Here is a 9,359-nt window from a genome sequence, read left to right on the forward strand (position 1 = left end):
TTTGCTTTTTTGGTGCCATATTTCTTAAAACAGTCTCAAATAACACTTTTCCTCTCCTGCAGTCCTTCTCCTCTGCGGACGAAGGCTCGAACAGACCAAAACAGAGCCGCAGTGAGAAGAAGGCCCGTAAGGTCAGACAAGCAATACTTCTTTTAAGAATTTGGATGCCGGTATAATTAATGACATTTCTTCTGCTGCTATGTTTGTAGGCCATGTCTAAACTGGGTCTAAAGCCGGTCCATGGTGTGACCAGAATCACCATAAGAAAGTCCAAGAGTATCCTGTTTGTCATCAGCAGACCAGATGTCTTTAAAAGCCCCGCGTCCGATATTTATATTGTATTTGGGGAGGCCAAGGTAAATCTCTTTTTATCTTGAAATCTGATGCTTGTTTCCAATGATTGCATAATTTCTGATTCTTCTCGCCTCTCTCCCTCCCAGATTGAGGACCTTTCTCAGCAGGCTCACAAAGCTGCTGCAGAGAAATTCAAGGTGCCTGTGACCTCCAGTCCCTTGGCGCCCCCCGTCCCACCTAGCCTCAACGTCAAGGAGAAGAGCGAAGACGAGGAAGAGGAGGTATACGCCGTGTAATATTCATTAATCTGCGGGACAGCCTGAGACACTCTGAACCCATTTCTTACCCCAATGCTGTCGCTTCAGGTGGACGACGGGGGTCTGGAGCAGAGGGACGTGGAGCTGGTGATGGCTCAGGCAAATGTGTCGCGAGCCAAGGCCGTGCGTGCACTGAAACACAACAAGAACGACATAGTGAACGCTATCATGGTGAGCGTGGCAGACGATCAATAAATGAATAAGTCACAGAGAGCGCAGGGGGTTGAGTTGAGGGGAAACAATAGAGGTCGATGACAAAGTAGAATTTCTCCCCAGTAACTCTTCAGACCTGGTAAATCATCCGTGGATGAGATTCTCTCCACTAGATGGCAGTACAATCTCAACTTCCAAAGAAGAAGAACTAGAAGGCGCTCGGCTAACTGTTGGCTTATCTGTTATCTACAATGTAATTGTAAACTCTTCTCCTTGTCATTTTTCTTGTGTTGAACAACTTGACTCCTTGCCACAAGATGCCACCAGAGCACTTTTCTTTTAACAACTTCCATTGCTTTGGCCTGTGCACAAGCATGAACAATGGGGTTTTTCCCAGGGAGTTCAACTTTTGCTTGTTACGTATTCCTCTCCCTCTTCCTCCCAGGAGCTGACCATGTGAATGCTGTGGCTGATATGAAGCTCGACCTCCTCCTCGGCCTGAAGCCTAAACACCGCTCTGTATCGCTGCTACTGTATGTTGCATCTCCAATACCTGCTCGATAAATAAAGTATGTTAGGATGCCAGCTTTGCAGGACAGACTGCGCTGATTTCAATGTGTGGTACAGTCAACCTCCCTTTGGTAGCCTTTAGACTTAGACCTCAAAATAGTTTTTGCCTAGCAACCAAAATCAGCATGTTAAGCACACTTTATATTTTTTAAAACAAGAATCTGTAACAATGAAATACTTTGGGCCAAAAACAGTTTAAAATGAACCTTTTACCAATATCATTGACCTTTGCGAACGTATTCAGCCTCCATGAAAATCTCAACTGACAACAACTCACTTCTAACGCATAACAATTTGATTGAAGCACACAGTTGTCAACGAAGCGAATTGTGTGTTTGACAAACACAATTTAGATAACAAATCTACATGGTGACGTGAGATTCCAATTCAATATTTGAGTCTGAAGATACTCAACGCCAAGGAGCTACAGGACAATGCAAATGCTATTGCACTGTATTCTGGGATATATATGTTGCAGTCCTAATAAAGTAGATGGCACTTTTTCTGATTCTAATAATTTGGAGACAATTATAGAAATAGTAAAGTCCATGACATTTACTACTGTACATAGTTTTTGTTTTATTTAATAATTTTGAACACCCCTAAAATCCCTTTGGCTATTTTTTATTATTATTTACTTCATTTTATGAAGCTATGTTTTTTTATATACAGTATAACTGTTGGCAAATCTAGTCAGAAAATGTAGTGAGTTTAGCTACACATTATTCTATATTAAAAGAAGCTTCACTACACTGAAGCTACCCACCAGAGAAATGTAGCAGCTTTTTATTTTTTTTTTAACAGACTTTTTTTTTTTTTAGAACTGTATTCTTGGGATATAAATGAACACTTAATTCTCAAATCTTTTGAAAATTATACTGTAATTCTTACTTCCACTGCAATATCAGTATCTTATAATAAATACTTTAATTTATAAGTCCCAATTCAGTAAATGACTTCTGCGTCAGCCTGATTTGTCCCACAACAATAAACATACACATCAAAATGTAAAAGCTGTTAACAGTAACATCAAATGTACAAAAATGTTAACCATGAGGACAATGCTACGAGGTTGACATAGTTTCAAGGAGTGTAGTATGTCACATAGCATGCAAAACAAATCGACCACAAACGTCTGGTAGAAAGCAAGGCTGGCAGAAAAAGGAAAAGCCAATAGCGGTTTTCTGGTAAATTTAATTAACAGTAGTGACAGATTGACATTTTTTTTAATTCCCCACCACACACACACACACACACACACTTTAACTACATAATATGTACTAGTAAAACACAAACATGAAATTCTTGGTTGGCAAGTACAAAAAAAGTCAAAATACCAAACATGTTGAGTGGCTTCATGTCAGAAGCAATGATGTCAAACACATTACTTGTAACTCTTTTATTAGTTTGTTTGTAGACAAATACACAAGACAGTGAGTCCCTGTGTGTTAGTAGACAGTAGCATGCATCTCTCTTAACACTGTTCCATTTCTAAGTCCTTTTCCAAGGAGAACGTGGTGCCTTAAGTCCAATGCAGGATGGTAGAACAGCTCTCCAAAAGGCAATTAAGTAATCTCACAATTTCAACGCAGCTCATGAACCTCTCAAAAGATGTTTAAGTCAAGTCAGTGGCATCTTTAGGAGGGGGAACCTGGAGTTTTAGCAGGGAGGACGTTGTTCTCAAAGTGTCCTTGGTTGGTGATATTCCCAGCTGGAAAGTACCTGGCGACAACGAAGGAGGAGCCGTCTGAGGCAAGGGCCTTACCGACGCCGAGCATCGTACTGTTCTTCCACACCATCGCTGTGAAATGGCCTACGGGTGGAAGGCAAAATAAACTTTTGTTTGGTGGTGTACAGAGATGTATTCTCTAATGTAAAATACAGAGCTGGTAACCCATAGAAATGCCCCCCCATAACCCTGCATTTGAACAAGGGTGTGTAGACTTTTAGTGTCCAGTGTAGGTGACAAAGTTAAACTTTTTTCCTATTACCTTTTCTGGTTTTCTTTTCAGCATGGCTCTAATCCTCCTTGGTCGTGTTCTGATGCAGGTGTTGTATGAAGTTTATTTTTCGAATATGCGGTGAGCCAATTTAAACAAAACAAAAAACAAACAAAAAACTGCTGCAAATGGCCCCCAGGCAGGATTTTGGACACCGCTGATGGTTAGCAGCCTCACCAACAGCCAAGCTTATCATCAGATTTCATTCACTCACACTTGTAGACAATTTAGAGTCTTCATTGAATCTTAATTAAAAAAAAAAAAAAAAAAAAAAAAAACCCAAGCACGGGGAGAACATGCAAACTCCACCTGTGAGGCCAAAGCTGAGAATCTTTATTGATTTTTGACTATTCAGATTCAGTTTGAATTGGAGCAATAGCAACAATATTATGATATGCGGTCACTCACTGCATCATGAAGCAATGGGAGCCTTGTGGGTTTTACAGCTGGGCAGCGACAAGCAGAGGGCGCAATTGATCCATGATTGGTGCCTAGAGAAATTGAACTATAATAATTTGGAGTTCAACTCGAATTTTCTGGAACAATATCACGTCGGGAAATCTTGTGAGAATTCGCCTCCGTGAGCATATCAATAAATAAACGTGTGTTTTGCTTTGTTGTGATGTCACCACAGAAGATGGCAAAGAGGGAATATGGAACAACTGGACCGGAATGTTTGGACAGTTTTCCTTTTTTTTTTTATATTTGTGTTGTCTTTTAATTTTACACATGGTTGAAGAATGATAAATGTTACTTGGAATTGTGTTTGTACAGTTAATAGAAGTTGCATAATGCTGACTGTTTAAGCCTAAAAAAAAATAAAACCACTTTTTTTTTTTTTTTTTTTTTTTAAATTACAACACTGGACGCCACCTAGTTTCTGAACAGATTGTGTTTAACTATGAAGCTGGTAGGTAAACAGTCAGCGAATGAATTTTTGGACCAAAAGTGAGCAGTGGAAAGTGATTGGAGTGAGGTTCCCTGCACTAGGCTGGCTAAATTAGCACATCAATACGCCAGCGTCACCTCAACTTTCTAAAATGACAGTCACATGACTGCTTTGACACAGAACGCTGACATATTCAGATTCCTCAACAGAAATGGGCACGCAAAACTTAATTCTCTTTTTTTTTTTTTTTTTTTTTTTTATAAATGACAGCCGACTTGTGCATTTGAATGCAAGTCAGATTCTGCCATCTTTACGACTGGTTAAACAAGAGTTCATGTTTTACTGGACTACATCTTCTCTAAATAACGACACAGTTTTAAGTACAATAAATGAATTAACACTCAATCATAGATTGTTGATTATCCCAAATGGTAAAGGATGCTTTCCTGAACAATAAGTTTGGTACCAACCAAGTAAGACTTTTAGTTGAACGCCACAACAAACCAATTTCTTTTAAACATTTACACACTCAGAATTCCTCTTTTAAATATTGGTCTCTCTCTCTCTGGAAACATTTTCCCTCATCAGTTGAGCGTGAATCGTCAGGTGGAGCTGCCAAGAGTCGATTGTGAGCTGCATTCGACTCGGAAGAAAGCATTTCGAACAATCGCGCCACACCTGGAAGGCAGGGAATGTGATTTGCAAGTCAGTTTCTCCACTGCGGGTGTCTTGAGTCATACGCTCGAATTTCTGATGGATTCTGATCGTGACATCAGGATGACGACGACAACAACCTCACGCACGCCTCGGCTAATGGGCGACAAACGAACGGGCAAATTGCAAAGGACACGAACAACGGAAGCAAAAATCAAGACATAAACAACATGAGGGAGGAATATGCACAATACAAAGAAGGAAAAAATGTACATTTTAAATGTGAGTTCATCTAATTCAGCAGTGTTACAATCTTTTTAGTTTACTGGAGAAATAAATGGCGCAAAACGGTTTTCATTTGGATTTTCATTCAAATTATGGGTTTGATGGACAATCCATTGTGTAAGGGCAGGGCATTGATTCCCAGCCAATGTTTGATGGCACATTAGTGTCATCAAATGTGCCGTAGAAAATTCTGCTCCAAAAATTATGCCCCGATTTTACATTGAGTTCGTCAATTTGAGACAAGGTGATCATTATTTCAGTATACTGTTCATACTTGTAAAAATGTTTGTTTGGTGGCGTGCCGTGGAATCCTTTCAATGTAAAATATGTGCCATGATCCTGCTAATAACCAACCAAAAATACCAAGCTACTCACCCTGAAACGACAATCAATACTTAACCTTGCAATTCAGAGGTACTCTTTTTTATTATTATTATTATTTTTATTGAAGTTAAAATCTAAAAAGCAGTAGTAAGAGTGATGTGCGAGATCCTCACCAGTTCCAGAGGAGAATCCAGGAGAGTTGAAGTTGTACTGTTTCACTTCATCGTACCAGCGGTCGGCCACATCCTTTCCTGCACGCAGCGTAACCTCAATTTAAGGCGCCATCAAATCACTTTTCTGTCACACGCCATAATCACAATGACAGCATTGTCACGGAATCTTTTTTGATCAGCACAAATCCCCGCGGGCTACGTTTTTATTTACAATGCTGCACTTTTGGTCACCCCGTGCGGCACCATTGGAGATGCTTTATGACTCAGAGCGACGCATTTTTCAGCGCTGAATCACGCTGTCTAGCTCTAAAATGGAAGAGAATAAATTTAAAAAAAAAAAAGATCCAAGCTTCTCAGGAGAAGGATGTGCATTAGCGCTCTACTGCAAACATCCTCACGCTAAATATTTGCGACTAGTGCAAACACTGACAGAAAGTATTCGACGTGTGCTCCTCAGAGGTTGCAGTACTAAGTAAGTCAAAATTGCTGTGAAGATGATGTACCCGATTGGTCGTAGGAGGCCCACGCCAGGTTCTCTCCACAGCTTCCCCTACTCGACTCCTCGCTGTGTTTTAGGATGCGTGTGCTAGCCAGGCTTTCAGCGTAACTTCAAGGAGACAAAGACATTATTGATTAGTTTACATTAATACAAACAAATAAATAAGGGAAAACAGGCTGGTAAAACAATGATAAGACACCTGAGAAGTAGAGTACATTGACTCTCAATATCAGATCAGTCATGTTTCTGCATATCTGGTGGTTTGCATTTGAGTGATAGTCACTACATTCGTATTATTACCAGACATGGATTTAATTATATCGAGTGTGACATTCTAGTTCTCGTTCCACATTAGTGTCCAATGATTAAAAGGTTATTTATGTAGTGCCAAGTGTCGCTTACAGAATAAAACATGTTTGGGGAAATGGAACGACTCTTACGCAATCCGTAGTTGTTTTGGCACAGAAACAATGCAATTGGACAAACAGTCTTCTTTTTCTTTTGCAGCTGAATAGTTGCAACATAGACAATGAAGAAAACTTGTCTTTTTTTTTTTTTTTTTGCAGCTGCATAGTTGCAACATAAACAGTGAAGACAACAAAGGATATATCATAATAGCTTGTGGGTACCGCATTGGTCACTTTGCTCCAAATTAATTTGACGCTTTTCCAGGTCTTTCCTGATGTGTGAACTTGAGTAGATGTTTTGAGCGTGAACCCACCGGGCGGCCTCTCTGCTCAGCTTGCTGTTCAGTTTGAGTGCTGGAGCCTGGTGCTTCTTCCTATACTCGTTATGGCACTGCAGAACCTCCTCTGCAAATTGCTTTGAGGCTGAAGAGACATATCAAGGAGATACAGCCGGGAATGTCAGACATCATCAACCTGGCAAAAAAAATAGGAGACACGACTATCGAACACAAAGTTCAATAAATGTTATTGCAGAATCCATACTGGGGCTTGAGTGTGGTCGTTTAAAGGCCAGACAGAGATTAACCAGTGATTGTCGGCCAAGTGTGGTGCCATCACTCACATGCACTTTTCTCCACTACTCCAACACAATGGGCACATTCAGACAGCAATGCACAGCCACACACACACACACACACACACACACACACACACACACACACACACACACACACACACACGTCACTTCTGACTCACAGCCAGCATGGAGTACAATAAAACCAGCTCGAGTTAAAAAAAAACTATATTTAAAAAAAAAAAAAAAAAAAAAAAAAAAAAAAAAGGAAAAGTAATTTGATTTTCATCTTGCACACAGTTTGGCAAGGCTTGGCACTTACCTGACTTCCCCATGGTGCAGATAGGAACTCTTCAGTCCACTGAACACACGTTCTACTGTTTAAAAAAAAAAAGTATTCTTTTGTATTGCTGCCTTGACGCTCGCTCTTTCACCCCCTTGCAGCTGTTTCTAAAGCAAATGTAATCCAAAACAGCTGCAATTGCCTCATGTTTCAGTGCCAAACCGCCTTCCTGTCTGATTTCAAGTCCTCCTTAAATTCTGCTAGTATACAAATTCCCCCCAAGGCTGTTTATCTGGCTGAAACACCTTACTGCATATCTTCATGGGCCTGTTGCTCAAGTTGCACCATGTGCCCTATGTGTCTTCAACACCCAATAGAACACACCCTCTGCTTGTCCTCCCATTGATAAAGGAGCCATGACACTTTATGACATCATCTCTGGGAGACAAATGCCCTTATAAGGTTAGATGATTTCCAGTGGTCACTATCATGGGTAGTGTCCCGAAAAAACGGTTTAACAAAGGGCATCAAGTGTCAGTGACTGTCAAAAAACAAACAAACAAACAAACAAAAAACAAACAAACAAACAAAAAACACATTTTCAAGAACAACAGACAACCTGGGTGGACAAAAAAAAACCCCAAAAAAACAGTTTTAAAATTGCTAAAAACACATTTTCAAGAACAACAGACACCCTGGGTGGACACAGAAATGGCAAAAAAAAAAAAATAATAATAATAAATTTCAAATTGCTAAAAACACATTTTCAAGAACAACAGACACCCTGGGTGGACACAGAAATGGCAAAAAAAAAAAAAAATTTTCAAATTGCTAAAAACACATTTTCAAGAACAACAGACACCCTGGGTGGACACAGAAATGGAAAAAAAAAAAATAATAATTCAAATTGCTAAAAACACATTTTCAAGAACAACAGACACCCTTGGGTAGACACAGAAATGGCAAAAAAAAAAAAAAAAAGCACATTTATCAAATTGCTAAAAACACATTTTCAAGAACAACAGACACCCTGGGTGGACACAGAAATGGCAAAAAAAAAAATAATAAAGATTTTCAAATTGCTAAAAACACATTTTCAAGAACAACAGACACCCTCGGTGGACACAGAAATGGAAAAAAAAAATAATAAATACATTTTCAAATTGCTAAAAACACATTTTCAAGAACAAGACACCCTGGGTGGACACAGAAACGGCAAAAAAATAAAAAAATAATTCAAATTGCTAAAAACACATTTTCAAGAACAACAGACACCCTGGGTAGACACAGAAATGGCAAAAAAAATAAATAATAATAATAATTTTCAAATTGCTAAAAACACATTTTCAAGAACAACAGACACCCTGGGTGGACACAGAAATGGCAAAACAAAATGTGTATTTCAAAGAAAATTCATTGTTGTAGTAACCAGTCCTACAATTAAATTCCTCAAATAATCAATTTTTAAATGTAACTTCCATAAATCTTGAATATGAATAATGCCAGATCGAGCGCAAACAGAAAAATAAACACACAACAACAACAAAAAATGGCGATGCGGTGTTCAGCGATGGCCACTTGATGATTTCTGATAAATAACAGAAATCTTAAATAACCACAGCAACGCAGCATCCACCATAACCGTATCATCTTCAAAAAGCAAAGAGGCCGTAATGAGGTCGTCAAACCGGACAACCTCAATTCCTCGGCTGCGCTTTGAAATTCTAAGGGTCATGAACAGAATCTGGATGTTCCAACATGAGAAAAGTCTTGTGTCCACCTGTTCAACATACCAAATGAAGGTTGTTAGCATATTCATATCTTTTTGCTGGCCCTCCGAGACCTTATAGACATTGAATTTCTAATGAAGTCATCACAGCAAGGTGCTTCCCATATGAAATGTAACAGCGTGACTTGACCTTTTTGTACCGCGCCCG

The 9,359-nt window shown here is 39.4% G+C and overlaps 1 protein-coding gene across 4 annotated transcripts in view; it reads right to left on the minus strand.

Annotated features, from left to right (window-relative positions):
• The window catches only part of glipr2l (GLI pathogenesis-related 2, like), a 31,735-nt gene extending 23,951 nt beyond the window's left edge, over nucleotides 1-7,784 (minus strand). The window contains exons 1-7 of one of the 4 annotated variants that reach the window (XM_061674884.1): nucleotides 7,462-7,784; nucleotides 6,880-6,988; nucleotides 6,163-6,266; nucleotides 5,660-5,737; nucleotides 3,743-3,825; nucleotides 3,326-3,374; nucleotides 3,068-3,147 (exon numbers count right to left, since the gene is read on the minus strand). In XM_061674884.1, the coding sequence (XP_061530868.1) occupies nucleotides 3,354-3,374; nucleotides 3,743-3,825; nucleotides 5,660-5,737; nucleotides 6,163-6,266; nucleotides 6,880-6,988; nucleotides 7,462-7,474 (408 nt within the window). In that variant the 5' untranslated portion in view covers nucleotides 7,475-7,784 and the 3' untranslated portion in view covers nucleotides 3,068-3,147; nucleotides 3,326-3,353. Of the gene's footprint in view, nucleotides 1-640; nucleotides 744-2,473; nucleotides 3,375-3,742; nucleotides 3,826-5,659; nucleotides 5,738-6,162; nucleotides 6,267-6,879; nucleotides 6,989-7,461 lie in introns of those variants that run through there. The other 3 variants (XM_061674883.1, XM_061674881.1, XM_061674882.1) reach the window with 3 other exon arrangements.
• Nucleotides 7,785-9,359: the final 1,575 nt, after the last annotated feature.

Source organism: Phycodurus eques, chromosome 4 (genome assembly GCF_024500275.1).
Source record: "Phycodurus eques isolate BA_2022a chromosome 4, UOR_Pequ_1.1, whole genome shotgun sequence".
NCBI classification, from domain to species: domain Eukaryota; kingdom Metazoa; phylum Chordata; class Actinopteri; order Syngnathiformes; family Syngnathidae; genus Phycodurus; species Phycodurus eques.